We start from the raw sequence: 17,295 nt of genomic DNA, 5'->3' as shown, positions 1-17,295 counted from the left end.
GAGATCTCAGGAAAATATCTTTCCAACCAGTGTCCTCCTTGCCTTGGATAAAAGGTGAATTGCTGGGTCATGTATAGGTCTATACTTAATTAAAGAAATCTTGGTAATGTTTTCTGGTGGCCATGTTAAGTGTGTGTGCGTGTGTGTGTGTGTGTGTGTGTATGTGTGTGTAGCACTGTAGCACTGTCCTCCCATTGTTCATTGGTTTGCTTGAGCGGGCACCAGTAACGTCTCCATTGTGAGACTTATTGTTACTGTTTTTGACATATCAGAGGAATTGAACCCAGGTTGGCTGTGTGCAAGGCAAATGCTCTACCCGAGATTCCAATTGCAGTTATATAGATTATAAATGTTTTCACATAATGCAATAATTTCCCAAGCTATCAGTTATTTAAAAAATTATAGTGTTATATCCAACACCCAATAAGAGAGAGAGAACAAAAGGGAATGCCCTGCCACAGAGGCAGGGTGGGATGGGGGGGATGGAGGGTGGGAGAGATACTGGGATCCATGGTGGTGGGAAATGGGCACTGGTGAAGGGATGGGTATTTGATCATTGTATAATTGAAACCCAAGCACAAAAATTTGTAAGTCTGCAACTGTACCTCATGATGTCTCACTAATAAAAATTTAAAAAAATTATAGTGTTATATTATTCTCTGGTGAAGTATGCATCTTTATTCATTTCTTGAATTTCATTTGTTGCTTTGAGTGCCACCTGGTGGTGTTCAGAGGCTGCTCATGGCTTTCTCCTGGGTTTGCTGTGGAGGTGCTCAGGGGACCCAGTGATGCTGGTGATGAAACCCAGGTCTCCTGCTGCAAACCATGTGCCCAGTCCTTGAACTGGATGCCAGCCTTCATTTATCATTTTTCAAAATAGTCTGTCTACTTTTGGCATTGCTTGCATGTTTTTCCTTTGGTGCAGGAAGAATTTCTTAAATATTCTGTTTGCCTGATTGTCTCACGAGTTAATCAGTCAAGCACTACAGGATGGGGCGGGAGGGGGGAGCTTTCTTTAGCCCAACCCTGCTTAGAGCCCCTGCACCATGGGGAGCGCCAAGCAGTGCTGTGTGGGGAGTGTCTGGTGGCCCTGGGTTCTCAGCAGTGCCAAGTAACATGAGAAGCCCAAGTTCTAGCAATGAACTGTTAGGTACACTTTGCTGAGAGCCCCTGGGATGCCCCCAGGTTCCTAAGTGCCACTTCACAGCTCTCCAGAAAGAATTAAACTAAACTAAGATGGGTTAGAGCAATAGCACAGCAGGAAGTGTGTATGCCTTGCACATGGCTGACTTGGGTTCAATCTCCAGCACCCCATATGGTCCCTAAAGCACTGCCAGGAGTTATCCCTGAGTGCAGAGCCAGGAGTAACCCCTGAGCATCGCTGAGTGTGACTCTAAAACAAAAGGAAAGAGTGCACTTAGGTCTATAGTCTACAGGAGGAAGAAGACCATGAAAACAAAGTCTTGTTTATTGTAATTATTTTTTGGGGGGGTCAGGGTCTACTGGGGTCATTGTTTGGGTCTGGCTAATGTTTGTTTTGACTGATGAGAACTGACCTTCCTCATCATAGCTGTCATCAAGAGCTAGGATGGTGAGCAGCCTTGGATCTGAGACCTGGCTCAAAAGAACTTGCAACCATAATCTGTGTTGCCATTTTCCTTTTTCTAGCAACTCTAACAGCAATGAACTCAACAGGTCAGTATGCCCTTAGCATTTTCTGCACACTACTAGAACGTAATGCTGAATAATAAATATCTATACCCACAGAAAGAGTCTCTGAAAGGGTTTCCTCCCTTCTTCCCTTCTCCCACCCTCTCTCTCTTTTTCTTTCTCTCTTTCTTTATCTTTCTCTCTCTTTCTTTTCCCTTTCTCTTTCTTTCTTTCTTTCTTTCTTTCTTTCTTTCTTTCTTTCTTTCTTTCCCTTCCTTCCCTCCTTCCTTCCCTCCCTCCTTCTCTCCTTCCTTCCTTCCTTCCTTCCTTCCTTCCTTCCTTCCTTCCTTCCTTCCTTCCTTCCTTCCTCCTTCCTACAGTCTACACAGTTTTCTATGGGACACAGAAAAAACAGTACTAAGGGGGAAATTCATACCAGTATGGGCTTACATAAAGAAATGAGAAAGAGCTCAAATAAATTATCTAATCTCTAAACTTGCAAACCTAGAGAAAGGACAACAAGAACTCAAAAATAAGTAGGAGGAAGAAAATAATGAAACAGCACAGAAAACAATGACATAGAAATAAAGAAAACAAAACAGAAGGTCAAAGAAACTAAGCACACTTGAAGAATAAACAACTGGCAAACTCTTATCTAGATTCCTGAAGAAAAAAAGAAAATAAATAAATCAGGTCAGGGTGAAATAACAGACACCTCACATATAATTTATTATAAAGAAGCCTATTTCACATAGCTTGATAATTTTTCTGTTTGAGGGGAAAAACCTGCTCAATCCCAGCAGGGCTTGGGGTATCCTTATGATCTTGCACCATCCAGATGAGGCATGTGCAAAGTCAGCACCTGTTATCCTCAGCTTGAAAATCTCGGAGTAAGGAATGAGACCCTAACAGCTTACATCTGTTCAAGATTGAATCAGGGGAAGGAGGAAACCTGCAGCAGGTCTGGGTGAGGTACTATTTAGCAGGCATGGAACGCTGTCTGACACCATGTTTTTTAAGTTAAATCAAAGCTGCTGACTAATACAGAAAGTTAGCTGTTAGGAAAATCCTTTCACAATTTTTTAACAGAAAAGACTTCATTTTCCAAGAATCTAATGATGACAGAAAGCACATGAAACTATTTTGCAAAAACACAGTTTTTCTAAGCAGATTTCCAAATGATAAAAGTATTTCAGAATCAGATAGGAATCCTAGAAGATTCTGTTTACAATTTCTAAGAGAGCTGATCTTTTTGACATATGAAATGCAATTAAGGTTTAGCTTTATAGAAATAAATACAGTGTTGATATTAAAATGCTCACAAAGCTTTTATTAACTCTCACTCTGCTTAAGATATGATATTTCTATCTTGTTTCCACCCAGAGAGGTATATTGTGTGATTTCATTCTTTCTTACTGCTGCACAGTCTTTTGTTGTGTAAGTACACCACGCCTTTTTTTCTTTTTTTCTATTTTTTGGGTCACACCCAGCGATGCACAGGGGTTACTCCTGGCTCATGCACTCAGAAATTACTCCTGGTGGTGCTTGGGGAACTATATGGGATGCTGGGAATGGAATCTGGGTCGGTTGCGTGCAGGGCAAATGCCGTACCCTCTGTGTTATGGCTCCAGCCCCCACACCACCCAATTTTGATCCATTTATCTGTAGTTGGACATTTGGATTGTTTCCTTAGCTTGGCTATTGTACTAAGTGCTGCAATGAACACAGGTGTGCATATACCTTTTGGATTCAATTTGCATGATAAAAGACTAAAATAGAAAGGGAGAAAATATTTGCACACAATATGTCAGAAAAAGGATGAATAGCCAATATTTATAAAGCACATACAAAACTCAACAAGATAAAAATCTAATAACCTCATCCAAAAATAACGAGAGAAGATAGACACTTCCTTAAAGAAGACACAAGAATGGTTTGTAGGCATATGAGAAAATACTCACCACCACTTATTACTACGGAAATGCACAAAACCCTCAATAATCATGTATCACAGTACATCAGTGAGAAAGGCCTATGTCAAAGAGTATTGTAATAACACCCAGTGTTGGTGGGAAGGTCGTGAGAAGGACCTTTCTTTCAAGGTTGCTGGGAATATCGGCTGGTTTAACTACTATGGAAAACAATATGGAGATTACTTGATAAGAATAGTAAGAATAGAACTACCATATGACCCAGCAATACCACTTCTTGGCATCTCTCCCAAAGCACAAAAACACTACGTGCTGATTTTAATCCAATTAAAAAATCTATTTAAAAATCAAATTTGGTAATACCATGCAAAGGTAGAAAGTTATAATCCCTAAGGATCATATAAAGACACACCTTAGAGTTTTCATTCCTAGATGGAACCATGAAAAGGATATTGTTAGGGCATCTATTCAGGCTGGAGTCTTAGGGTAAGATTCATCCAGAGAACAGAGCACTGTTAGCAGGGACGCTGCGAGTCAGCCCCGGTGAAGTAAAAGGTCCTGCTTAGCTAAAATGCCACTCCCAGCATGTATGTGGTAGACAAGCCAATTCCTGCTCCCACAGCCACATGGGGAGATTAGCCCGAAGAAAATGCGGTTAAAGAAAAGACATTCCTGAATGTTTTCCTTTGTTCTTTATGAACCTACGTGAAGCCCTCTCTGTATATAAACCTGCTTCCTGCTGTTTTAGGGGCCAGAGACTCTCCTTTGCTCTCTCAGTTCTACATTGTGAAGCAAACTTTACAGTTCCCATCACGTTCCTTTTCTTTAATTTAACCTCTCTGTCTCACCTCCAATCTGACCTGTCATTCATGGCAACCTCCTTTCAGTTTTGTAATTTGGTGCCCAAAGCTGGGAGATAGAGAGGTGAGTGCCTGGTGACCTAGCCGGCTCCTGGCTTGAGGACTTGGAGATGCTGGTGGGCTGGGCCGGTCCTCGCTCTCCTTTGGTGTCAAAGGTATCCAGTGTGTCTGATTTTAGGCTCAGCCTTTGAACCCAGGTGGCCACATGAGGGCCGAGCCCTGGGCACCTCCCAAGAAGTCTTAGTGTTTCAGGCCTCTTCCATGTCTTTATCCTGGGGAAACCTAGAATCTCTGAACTGATTCATTCTGTGATCTCGAATCTCCCTTAGAGCCTCCTTTCCCCTTTGCCTCAGGTGACTCTGAAATGGAAGATCCGCAGCACACTTCGGATGTCCCCCAGGTCTCCCTGCCCTCTAGCCTGCCTTCCTTCAGTCTCATTCTTGGGTGACCCAGCTGGCCTCACAGACTGCCCTTCTCCTTGCAGGCTCCGCTCCAGCACTTCGTTAAAGAATCAATGTCTGTCATTGTCATCCTGTTGTTCATCGATTTCCTCGAGCAGGCACCAGTACGGTCTCCTTCGTCCTAGCCCTAAAATTTTAGAAAGTGCCATATTCAAGGCTCTTTCAGGGTCAGGAGAATGAGACCCATCATTGTTACTGCTTTTTGGCATATTGAATACGCCACGGGGAGTTTGCTGTGTGGGCAGGATACTTTTGGTAGCCTGCCAGGTTCTCAGAGTTAAGAACTATCGGTAGAGAAACGGCTGATTAATATCCCTCACCTCTCTCCCTCCTTCACTCTAAGACCTGTTGTGGCCTGTCTCACTGGATGCCTCAGTCCCTCCCCAACCTTCTCTCCACTCTCCTGTGCCTCTCCATCATGCATGTCAAGACAGGAGAGGCTGAAGGGACCAGAAGAGTAAAGGTATTTCTACAGCTGCCAGATACAGGAACGGAGTCAAAGGAATAGAAACTTACAGTTGCCTGAGTTTATTTTAAACTTGAATTTTGCATTTTCTAATCACGTTTGCTTTTTTTCTTTAATTTGAATCACCATGAGCTGCAGTTACAAAGTTTTCATGTTTGAGTTCCAGTCATACACTGATCAAACACCCATCCCTCCGCCAGTGCACATTCTCCACCATTGATGTCCCCAGTATCCCTCCTCCTTTCCTAACCCTACTCACCAAAAACACATTAGGTCAATACTTCATTAATTCTGAGATGTTCACCTTTCCTTTTGTACTGGACTCTCTTCCCTTTTTCTCCATCCATCCTCTATTCTTTCAGACTTTGGACTAAGACAGCAAAGGCTCATCTCCTTAATCTGCATTGCTCACATGACACATAATTCATCACAAATATAGATAGAGACATAGAGGGTCCCGGTGTTGGAGTGTTCTGGTGCAGGAGGGTCCCGTGTGGAGGGTCCTTAGGGCTGACCCATCTGCTGTGGGGGATGTGTGCGGGCACTGTGCTGGCCACAGGTGGGGACCCGCCAGATCTACAGAGGCTGTGAGGGGCACCTGGTGGGGGCAGGGTTCATCCTTGAGGACAAGAGTGCTCAGAGGGGCTTAGGCCCAGCTGCTCCCCTGCGAGGAGGTGGGAGCACTTCAGTCAGCTGTCATCACGGGCCACACAGGGTCTGTCCCCTCCACAGGGCACTGTGCCACGGGGGGCTGAGTGGCCCTTGCAGCTTCCTGTGGACACAGGGGATGCCCAGAAACTGTAGCATCTGGCCCGGTTTCACTTCGGAATCCTTGGCATCGTGCCCTGGTCCGCCTATTTGTGCCGAAGTGATAAGAACTGCAAGACGTGTTGTTACAGCACTCCAGGCTCTGGCCGGGCCAGTGGAAGCACTGTGGCCAGCAACTCTGCATGGGGATGGATCTCAAGAGAAGTTGGAGTGTGAAGCTGAGTGACGGGCACTGCATGCCGATGCTGGGCTTTGGCACCTATGCCACTAAGGGTGTAAGTGTGCTGGGGTTGAGTTGGTCCCAGCTCTGAGGGTCTCTCCTGGCGTGTGGCTGGCTGGGGTGGCTCTCAGACAGATGGGGTGCCCTGAGGTACTGTTGGTGGAAGATGGATCGTCAGAGTCACTTCCCAGTTGTGTGGAGACCTGGGTCCCTATTATTAATGCACGTAATCAACCCGGGGACAGGCCGGGACATTGGGTCACCAGGGATTCTTTCTGGAATCTTCTTACATCTTGCCATGATGACACGGTTTTGCTCCCTTCACGTGTGGGGTGGGGGTGGGGGGAGGAAGGGGGCTCTCACCGCAGGGATCACACAGCTGGTCTGCAGCGAAGTGCCAAGTACCTCCTCTAGGGTCACATCTGAGCATCAGACAGGTCAACAAAATCTTGGTGCTGCCTGGCAGCTCAGCTGCAGTTGGGGCTTGGAGGGAGCCACAGGAGGGTCCCAGCTGGGAGCTGCTGTCCCCTGAGAGGCTGCACGAGTCCAGGCCAGGAACTCTGAAGGGCGCCTTGAGCTCGGGCACCAGAGGCTGGGCTGGGCTCCCCACTGAGGGCCTTGACCCTCCTCCGGGAGCTCAGTGGGGTGGGGCTGGGAGGATCATGCCCTGGAGGCAGAGCCCAGAGGCCGCTGTGGTCAGCAGGACACCAGCACAGCAACCCCAGGACGGTATGTCTGGAAGGGGCTCAGGACTCACCACCTACAGTGTCCTTCCCAACTTTACCTCTCAGGTGAAGTCACACAGTCCAGAGTCAGAGTGTCTGTCCCTCGCCCTCTAGACAGCAGGAATTTTAATCACAGTATTTACAGGCAAAGTGCACTGACTGTGCAAGGCCCAGGGAAGGAGCCTATGGGCGCCTGCTCTGCTTCCTCTGATGAGGATGCCTCTGTCCCGGGTGCTGACGGTCCCCACAGGCCTGAGAGGCTGGACCCGGGACAGGGCAGGTGACCCCTGGGGCCTGGTGCAGACTGGTCCTTGGAGTCATGAATTGAGCTCGGAGGAGGCTTTGTGCCTGTGTGGAAGACGAGGGTCTCGGTGAAATGTGAGGCTTCTGCTACGGGTCCTGCATAAATTCAAGGTCCCCAAGTCCTGCACCACCATTCTGTCCTTCTTCCTCAGGCACCCCAGCACCCCAGGACCCCACAACCCTTGGCAGGGAAACCAGTGTGTGGGACGGGTATCCTCAGGGCTGAGGCAGGTCTCAAAACAGAAGTACCTGGTGTTTCCGGGGCAGAAGCAGCAGGACCCCTTGGCTCTCTGGGGTCCAAGCAACTAGCCGGCCATCACCATCCCTCAGCCCTCAGAGGGAATCTGGGGGGCACCAGCCATGCCCAGCCTGGTCCCAGCTGCAGTTCTCCTGTGGGAGGGGGAGTTTTCGGGGACCCTATGGGCCTGCCCTGGGCTTTGAGGAGGTGGAGACTCTGGCTTCCCTGGGCACCAGCTCCCTCCCCAGGCTCAGGGTCACCCCTAGTGCAGGAGAAAGGGAGTGTGAGGGCAGGGATGGGGAGCTGTAGAGGCTGGAGGGCCTCAGGGAGGAGGTGACACAGAGCCCTCAGGCGTACCCTGGGAGGAGCTGGGGGAAATGCTCCCCCTGAGTCCCGAAGCCAACCATCCTCTTCACTTGTGTTTTGAAGGTTCCAAAGAGCAAAGTCCGTGAGGCCACCAAAGTGGCCATTGACGTTGGCTACCGGCACATTGATGCTGCCTATTTCTACGAAAATGAGGAGGAGGTGGGAGAGGCAATGCATGCAAAGATGGCTGATGGCACCGTGAGGCGCGAGGACTTGTTCTACACCACCAAGGTACACAGGGCTGGGCTGTGGGTGAGGCCTTGCTACCCTGGAGGGTGTCCCAGGTAGTCTGGGTATGAGTGTCTGTTTCCTCCTGCATGGCCTAGGCCTTTGGAGAGGAAGGACCTGCCTGGGCACTGTCTGTGATGGTGTCATCAGTGAGGGATGGGTTCTGAGATGTGTGTCTGTCCCCGAGGATGGAGCCATGTCAGGGTCCAACCTGGAGTGCCCCCACCTGAAAACTTCTGCTTCATACCCAGGGTCCCAGGGGTCCTGCGCAGACAGCCTCAGCCCCTTGGTCTGTCTCTCAAGCTTCTGGTATTCATGCTTGTAATGCCTGGGTTGGATCTGTGCCCCTAATGTGTAAAACTAGAAGCTATTAATAGTTCTTTGGCCCCTGCAGGTCTGGGGAACCTTCTTACAACCAGAATTGGTCCGTCAGTGCCTGGACGGATCCCTGAAGAAACTCAGACTGGACTATGTGGACCTTGTCCTCATTCACATCCCCGTCCCCCTGCAGGTAGCTCTCTCTGAGAGGAGACTCTTCACCCTGCTCTGGCGGCATGGCTGCTGTTGGCGGGGAGGAGCCTCAGGAGATCAACATGGGTGTGGGCATTTCCACTCCCCTTGAACCACCTTTCTACCTGTAATTTGGGTTGTTTTCGTGGGCACACCGGCGATCTTCAGGTATCACTCCTGGTCTGCACTCAGGAATTACTCCTGGGGACCATGTGGGATGCTTAGGACTGAATGTGGATTGGACACATAAGGCAAATGCCTTCCCCCCTGTACTATTGCTCCAGCCCCAGCCCTGTTTTTATTCCAGATCCAAGACTCAGAGAATTGAAATCTGGGATCTCTCTCTCTCTCTCTCTCTCTCTCTGTTTCTCTGTCTCTCTCTCTCTCACACACACATACACACACACTCAAACACACATACACACACATTCAAACACACATATACAGTCACACACACCCAAAAACACACATACTCACACACACTCGAACACATATACAGACTCACACACACAGTCACACACACTCAACCACACATAGTCACAAACATACACAGTCGCACACACTCAAACACATATACACCCTTACACATACTCAAAAACATACACACGCTCACACACACACTCAAACACACACACACACATACACACACACTGTGCATATTTGAGCAGTGAAGCTGCTGTGAGTGAGACGTCTCCCTGTGCTCTCTCTACCCCGCAGCCAGGGGAGGATCTCCTGCCCATGGACACCAGCGGGAAGATCATCTTAGACACTGTGGACCTGTGTCAGACGTGGGAGGTAAGTGTGGCCCCACAGCCCGACAGTCACCAACGGGGTGAGGGATCAGGGCCCGAGTCCCAGAGCCCAGGGCAGGGGTGTCTGTCCATGTCATAGTGCTGGGGTGACTTCTAGGGTTTCATCCTATCGTGGTGTTGGGATGCCTTTGTTGGGTCCTGGGCCCCCAGTTTAGTGAGGAGACTGGAGCCAAACAAGGGGGCAGACAGTCGGGGCCATGGGGGCTATCCAGGGGACACCAGGTTACTGTAGGGGGTCAGGGGCTGGGGCCCCAGGAAGGGTGCTAGTTTGGGGTAAAGCCTCCAGAGTGCCTGTCCCAAACTTCTCCACACCCGCGGGCAGATGCTTCCTCCATCCAGAGCACCAGTCTCTAAGGCCAACACTGGTGCCCATTGGTATGGAACCTCCACAGGGCACGGAGAAGGCCCGAGTGCCAAGGACAGCCTGGCACAGGGAGGCCTGGGTTCCGTCCTGGCCCTGTATGAGCCCAGAGCCTTGTGGGTCCCATAAGCCAGGGATAGGTCCCATGCCTGGACACGACTGGGATGCGGGAAGCCATGCGGCTCTGAAGGCAGTGACCCACCTGTGGAAAGGGGGCTCCTGAGGACATGTCTCAGGGCACCCAGTCACGGAGTGCGGGCAGATGATAGGGCTTCCCATGCGCCGTCCCCAGGCCCTGGAGAGCTGCAAAGACGCAGGGCTGACCAGGTCCATCGGCGTGTCCAACTTCAACCGCAAACAGCTGGAGATGATCCTCAGCAAGCCGGGGCTCAAGTACAAGCCCGTGTGCAACCAGGTGAGCCGCAGGTGGGCCTGTGTTCTTCCTGCTCCCTCCCCGCCCCCACTGTCCCCCCCAGGGGTCCTGACTCCAGAGATGCCTGGGTGAGCAGGAAGGGCGGATGGGGGCAGAGCCCTCTCCTGGGTGAGCACGCAGGGGCCTGTGGATATGCCCTGGGAGGGTCCTTGCCCAGGGCCTGTGTTTGGAGCCCCCCAAGGAGTTGGAGGGGGTCTTTTCCCCGTTTGCACTGGCCAGCTGTGTTCCCGAAGCTGGACAGTCAGTCCTGGGTGAGCTCAGAGCTTGCAAGACCAGGGAGAGGCAGGGCCTGGCCAGAGGCCTGTCAGCATTACCCGCCAGGCCGAGAGCTGGGAGCAGCGGGTGTCTGAGAGTCTGATGGGTTGAGTGAGCCTAGGGGCTTGGGTGAGCAGCCACCAGGCCGGGAGAGACAGTCCCTGGGTCAGTTCTGGGGGCTCAGCGCAGCCCCACAGGAGCTGTGACATGACAGGTGCAGACGAGGGCTGGAACCATCCCCTGAAAACACCTTCCACAAGTACCAGCTCCGCCCATGGTCACTCGTGGCCCACACAGATTGGCAACTCTTAGTGAGTTTGAAAATGATCTAATAATGCATTCAGAAACAAATACTTGTTCTTTTACTCTGCTTCTAGGGATCTGTTTGTAAAGAATTATTGGAAAGATTTGGAAAAAAATAGAAAACTATCCTAAGATTTTAATTGGAGCTTTTCAGAGAATCTAAAACCATTAGAGCTCTTGTAGAACGGGAAGGTCAGCAGTTTCCAGCTGCGTTTTGAAGATCTGTGCTGGGGTGGGTCGGGAGGCTGTTGTGGGGAGGGCAGTGCTTCCCTGCACACCCAGAGTACCCCCAGGGCCGGGATGGTCAGGGAGCCTCTGATGGGGGATCCGGACAGGCCTGGGAGCAGAGGCCAGCTGCTTGGTAGACACGCTGGCCCTGTGCTCCTGCTTGCAGGAGGCTGGCGCTACTCATGATGGGGCCTTCCTGGGACTCTAGGAGCTCTGCTCAAGGGCCCCCCAGGGTGTCCTGGTCACTCAGCACTGCTGATGGAGCCAAGCTCCTGGGTCAGCACCACTAACAACAGCAATGGGGCCAGAGGGTCACTGCTCCTGGGGCCCGGACAGGGAGTCCGGGAGGGGAGAGTGATGACATGCAGTCAGGCTGGTTGAACGGACAGCGTGTGCCATGCTGCAAAGACCGTAACCCTTTATGAGGGAAAATGATGAAACATTAGCATGGGAGGCTAGAAAAATTTTTGTTTTTTTTAAATGGAATTCCTGTTGGCATTGTGTTTGTTTTATGGATTTTTTATTTTTTGAGAAAATATAAAGCATGGAGATATTCTTTTTGTAGATTTTAGGAGATTTTTTTATCTTTGTAATATCCCTGTAAAATGGTACAAGACTCTAACAATGGCCCCCTTCCTCAACGCATCTCCACGTTTATGCAATAATCAGTTTATAGGCCAGCCCCAACATTTCCTCTGCTGCATCTGGAAGGCTGGCAGGCGGACACAGCATCTTCACTGAACATTTAGCAAATGCCACATCTCCCTCTTAAGCCAAGAGATCACCTTTTCTTCTCTCATTTCCTCTCTTCCTTCCTCTGTTGCTCTTTCTCCACCCCTCCTACCGTCTGCTCCTCCCACCTCCTCTCCAAAAATTCGAAGGAAATGAAGCCCTTTCCTTTAATTTCTCCACACAGCTGATTGTACTTACTGGTTTCTGTACTGAAGTTCTGCCTCAGCTCTTGTATCTCTCCACTGCTGTCCCAACTGCAGTTACTGCCCTTCTGAGGACCCCACTGTTGACCTCTTGGTCAGTGGAGAGCATGGGTCTGTGATGTGATTCCATTTCCTGACTCCATTAGCACTTAGTCAGAACCAGCTGTGGGTCTCAGCACCCTGGTTTCTCCCAGGAAGAAATGGCATTTAGGGTTCCCACGTGGTCTGAGTCTATTTTTTCCAAACACTAATAAAGAACCAGAAGAAACTGGTTTCCTTGGGCCAGAGCGATAGCACAGCAGGGAGGGCATTTGTCTTGCAGACATCTGACCGGGTTTGACCCCAGGCATCTTCATAGGGTCCCCTGAGCACCGACAGGAGTAATTCCCACGTGCAGAGCCAAGAGTAACCCTTAACTCTTGATCAATGTGTTGGACCAAAAAGCAAAGCAAAGCAAAGCAAAGCAAAGCAAAGCAAAGCAAAGCAAAGCAAAGCAAAGCAAAGCAAAGCAAACAGTTTCCTCAGGTCTGATGATGGCGCTCTTGACCAGTCTGTGAGGGTCTGTGGAAAGGACGTGCAGGAACAAGCTCCCCATTTGCTCCTGACTCAGGAGAGCTTCCTCTGGGCCTTGCCAGTGGACCAGGGACCTGACATCTCTGTTTTTGGTCCTACAGGTGGAGTGTCATCCTTTCCTGAACCAGCAGAAGCTGCTGGACTATTGCAAGTCCAGGGACATTATCCTTGTGGCCTACAGCGCCCTGGGGTCGCAGAGAATTCCAAATTAGTAATGAGACAGTCTGCTATTCCTGCCTCAGCAACCCTCCTGCCAACCTCTTCTCACCAAATCATGTCTCTATGTTGCAAGATGGTTCATACACAGATGCACTAACATCATAGCTGCAGACGCCCTCCTGCCTTCCAGGCTGAGGTCCTGGCCGTTTTTTTGCACAACTGTTCCACCCATGTTTCTACTCCAACCCACTCTACTATTCTCTTCTCACTATTGGTGTGGAGACCTGCCAGCAGTGCTGAAGGCGCTTCACACTGGGCTGGGCCCATGTTCTAAGCATGCCAGGTTCAGGTGGAACCGCCTCTCACAGCCTACGTGCACTTAGAAAGTGAGGGGATGGACGTGTTTGCCCACGTGGCACACATGCACTCTAAGTTTCTCAGTTTGACAAACGGGTGGACTGTGGGGGCCGCAGCCTGAGGGAGACAGAACCTTCCACCACCCGAAGGGGCCAGCCGTGCTACGTTCACCCATGGCTCCTGCCCCAGGACCTCTTCTCGTCTTTATTTTTTGGTCTGGGCAGGTTCCTGTGCATGGGCTGTTGGGAGAGGCAGGCACCGAGGCCCTCTCTGCACCCAGCTTCCTTACTTAGCATACCATCTCTTCATCTCATCTCCTGACAAGTCACTTTTGTAGTTGGGCATCTACCTCTGATTATTTTCCATTTGGCTATTGATGGTGAATTTGGTTGCAATCAATGACTTATAATTAGGAATGAATCTATGCATACCCTTGACATCGACCCTGAAATAAAACCATGTTCATCCCCCTTTTCTTCCAGTTTACGGGCATATGGGGACTTGGGTGTTATGATCTATACCATTCATACCTCACACCCTTGTGCCTGTGTTTCGTTTTTCTAGCATTCCTGAAAACAGTCCGCATCTCCTGGAGGAGCCAGTCCTGACAGCCATTGCCAAGAAACACGGCCGCAGCCCGGGGCAGGTGGCCCTGCGCTACCAGCTGCAGCGGGGAGTGGTGGTGCTGGCCAAGAGCTTTACGGAGAAGAGGATCAAGGAGAACTTCCAGGTATGGGCACGGTGGCCAGGGTGACGAGGGTGACGAGGGTGACGAGTTGCTGACTCTCTCACCTGTGAGCAAACACCCACATGTCCTCTTCCCACTTAATCCTCCTGGTGTCCAGGGGGAAATACCACAGACAGGCGACAGAGCACAGGCACCTGGGCCAGTTTTGCTGGCCTCCAGGGTAGCACAGACACTTCCTGGGTGTGACATGAGCAGACTTAGTTCTGTGAGCGTCAGGCTTGGGGTCCTTCCCTATACAAAGAACTAGAAAGCCTTGGTTCCCCTCCTCCCTTTCCTACCCGGTGACACTATTTGCACGTGGAGCCACGGGATCTGGCCTTCCGGAGGGGACACCCAGCCCCACCGTGTGCCTCAGTGCTGTGTGGCCCCCAATGTCTTGAAACTGAGTCTATGAGAAAGGTTTCTGGAGCTCTCCAGTCTGACCCGGTGCAGTGTTGGCTCTGGGCCATGGTGCTCACTGTCCCTACACAGCTCTTGGCAGGCCAGAGCAGGAAGAAGGTTCACAGGGAAGGGGTCTCCAGAGTTCTCTCCTCTCTCCTGGGGCTTCCTATGGACAGTGCTTGCTGCCAGGGTTTCCTGTGAACCTGGACACACTTTGAGGAACTGTGTGAGCTCCATATTGATTTTAGATAAGGGCTAAGTATTTCATAATGTGCTTATTTTGGGAGAGGAAGACATTGGCAAGTGATTTATAAAGCAAATACTCCTATTCTTGGGCTTTGGAATTGTTTTATTTAGTTAGTGGGGAAAATCTGAAGGACAATTCTGCCTGGTTGGGACAGTGAGAAAAAAGTGTCATCCTCTGCTCTTGTACACTCAACCTGCTACCCCAAATCCACGGCACTATAGCCTGCCTGCAGCGTGTTCAGGAGACCGCAGAGGGACAGGCCGATGACAGAGAGAGGACCACTGTGCTCTCTAACCATCAATCCCTCTGCTTCCCACTGTGACTCTCTTACTGCTGCTCTGTCTGCTTCATGGACTCTCCAAACAGACCATGACGCCAATAAAGGCCACAATCGAGGCTGTGGGGGAGAGGCTTCATTCACAGGGGCCTTCTCTGACTGTGGGATCTGTGTGAATCCCCAGACACACTGGGCTTCTCCTGGTGGAGGGAGGACTCTGTACGCAAAAAGCAGAGTGTGGGGCCCATCCTGGGCAAGTGGGTGGTCACGCCCGTGGTCAGGGAGTCTTCCTGAGACCAGTTAACCCTGGAGAGAGCCTGCAGGCAGGTGTGCTCTCTCCCTTGTTTGCTTAAGTTCTAGAACTCATCAACTCACAGGGGTCGTGGGGATGAAAAGGTCCACCAAAGTGTGACCCTAGGGACAGCTTCTTTGTCCATTTGGTCCTGGTTTTCTTCTATTGCAAAACAGAAAGGAAAGGAATCCAGTTGCTTCAGAAGCAAATCATTCAGAGTTATGATGGCCCAGTGGTGTGACTTTTTTCTTTTTTTGTGTGTGGGGGGGCTTTTTGGGTCACACCCAGTGATACACAGGGGTTACTCCTGACTTTGCATGCAGGAATTACTCCTGACAGTGCTCAGGGGACCATATGGGATACTGGGAATCGAACCTGGGTTGGCTGCGTGCAAGGCAAACGCCTTACCCACTATACTATTGCTCCAGCCCCACAGTGGTGTGACTTTTATATCTTATTTCTTTTTTGTCCAATGTGGACAAAAGGAGATGGGGAAGGCCTACAGGGAAACTGAGGCAAAGGTACATCTCAATCAATATATCAAAGCTGATGATAGGAGCCCTAAATAGATTGCCGATTGGGCATAAGTCCTCATGAGATTCTATTCTTCCTGCAGATATTTAATTTTGAATTAACTCCAGAGGATATGAAAGCCTTGGAGAGCCTTAACAAAAACTTCCGCTATTTCAGCATGGAATTGTAAGTGTGGCATAGGCGATTGCAATGGGGTATCTGTACATTTTGCGGATAGTAGGGAACAAGCTTCCTGGGTCAGGTCAAAGGGCTGGTATGAGCAGAGATGTGGAACTGAGCTTCTGGATGCCGCAGGCCCGAGGCCCAGCCAGGGTACTGAGTGGGCAACAGCAGGAACTGGATCCAGGACTGCCGCAAAATGCCTTGTGGCCTCATGTGAAAGCACTGTTGTGGCCTGAACCCCAGATTTAGTGCCCGGGGACCCATTCCCTGATTCTGTCTCACAGATGCCAGCCCCATGAACTGCAGAACAGCTGGGGGGATAGGGCCGGGTACTCCCAAAAAGAAAAGCGTGGAAGGAAGCAAAAGTGAGGGCCAACCACTGAGTGACAGGAAAAGAGCTGTGGAAATAGGTGTGGGGTGTCTCTGGGGCCCCCCGAGGCCCCTTAGAGCGGCCCGTGGGGGCAGGGCTGGGTGTCCTGGGGGGAGGGGTTGCAGTGCAGGGCAGCCCCATGGGCTCCTCCTGTCCAGGGGCCACAGGAGCCCTAAGGAGGGACTCAGCTTGGGGCCGCGGTCCTTCCGGCCCAGACACTGGGATCTCTGTCACGCCCATGGCCTTGACGCCATGTCCCCTGGACTGTGGGGAACTTGTCCAGGGTCCCTCCATATGTTGGGGAGAATTTGACACGGTGGGTAAAGGGGGGTCTTGACCCAGCCCACACCCTTGGGCACCCTGGTCGATCCCACGAGAAGGCAACCACCACACTGACCCGTCCTCTGCCCACAGTGGGATAGGCCACCCCAACTACCCGTTTGCTGACGAGTACTGAAGCTTCATGTGCTTGCGTGGAGGGACCCATGTGCTCGGCTGACGGGAGCAGCGCCTGCAGGCTCAGCTGCCTCCCCCTGTCTGGTCTTTTTCTCCCCATGAAATAATAAAGACTCAGATTAAGGGGTTTGTGTCCTGATTATTCAATCACAACTGTTCAACATGTAAATGGCATAGGACTTGGGAATTGGGGGTGAAAGCTCTTTGGGCAGAGCTGAGTATGGTTTTGTTGACTTGTCAGCTATTTCATAATTATCCTGTCCTTAGGTGTTTGAAAACATGCAACAATTTATTCTCCCTTCTTGACCAATTTCATCTCCCCGTTCCCATCATGTTTGAACAAAGAACATTGTTCCATTCTGTTGGCAGCTGCCCCACTTCTTCCTGGGGAGGTTCAGTTACGCTCTCTCATGGGGGCATTTAGTCTGTCTTTGTTTCTTGTCTGCTGTGAAGGAGAGTGCATCGGAATCACAGGCAAATATCTTCCAGAGATCCACATTTCCCAGAAGAAATGGTCACTCTCTGAGTCACATTTGGGTCTATTTTTAATAATTTGGAGAGCTTTTTTAAAATGCATAAATTCTAAGCAATTATTTTTTGCAATATTGACATTACCCCATTGAAGTCACATAGATTATATATGCTTCCACATAACGTAATAATTTCCCAAGATATTCAATATATAT

The 17,295-nt window shown here is 50.3% G+C and overlaps 1 protein-coding gene across 2 annotated transcripts; it reads left to right on the top strand.

Moving 5' to 3' along the window:
* The first annotated feature begins 6,318 nt into the window (after positions 1-6,318).
* LOC130024074 (aldo-keto reductase family 1 member C15-like) lies at positions 6,319-16,623 on the top strand. 2 transcript variants are annotated; one of them, XM_056114720.1, is made up of 9 exons: positions 6,319-6,411; positions 8,052-8,219; positions 8,611-8,727; positions 9,444-9,521; positions 10,192-10,314; positions 12,728-12,837; positions 13,707-13,872; positions 15,704-15,786; positions 16,568-16,623. In XM_056114720.1, exons 1-9 carry the CDS (start codon positions 6,319-6,321, stop codon positions 16,608-16,610), a joined length of 981 nt encoding a protein of 326 aa, XP_055970695.1. In that variant the 3' UTR covers positions 16,611-16,623. The 2 variants fall into 2 exon arrangements, with proteins under 2 accessions (XP_055970695.1, XP_055970696.1); XM_056114721.1 differs by lacking the exon at positions 9,444-9,521.
* The last annotated feature ends 672 nt before the right edge of the window (positions 16,624-17,295 follow it).

Source organism: Sorex fumeus, unplaced genomic scaffold, assembly GCF_029834395.1.
Source record: "Sorex fumeus unplaced genomic scaffold, SorFum_2.1 ptg000026l, whole genome shotgun sequence".
NCBI classification, from domain to species: Eukaryota; Metazoa; Chordata; class Mammalia; order Eulipotyphla; family Soricidae; genus Sorex; species Sorex fumeus.
Note: the sequence above shows the minus strand (reverse complement) of the source record. Positions and strands in the feature narration are given on the sequence as shown.

Excerpts from the sequence above, each read along its gene's own strand:
- LOC130024074 (XM_056114720.1), top strand. The coding sequence starts at position 6,319 with ATGGGGATGGATCTCAAGAGAAGTTGGAGTGTGAAGCTGAGTGACGGG. Across the intron at positions 8,220-8,610 it reads ACTTGTTCTACACCACCAAG|GTCTGGGGAACCTTCTTACA; the intron begins GTACACAGGGCT and ends TGGCCCCTGCAG. Across the intron at positions 10,315-12,727 it reads ACAAGCCCGTGTGCAACCAG|GTGGAGTGTCATCCTTTCCT; the intron begins GTGAGCCGCAGG and ends TTGGTCCTACAG.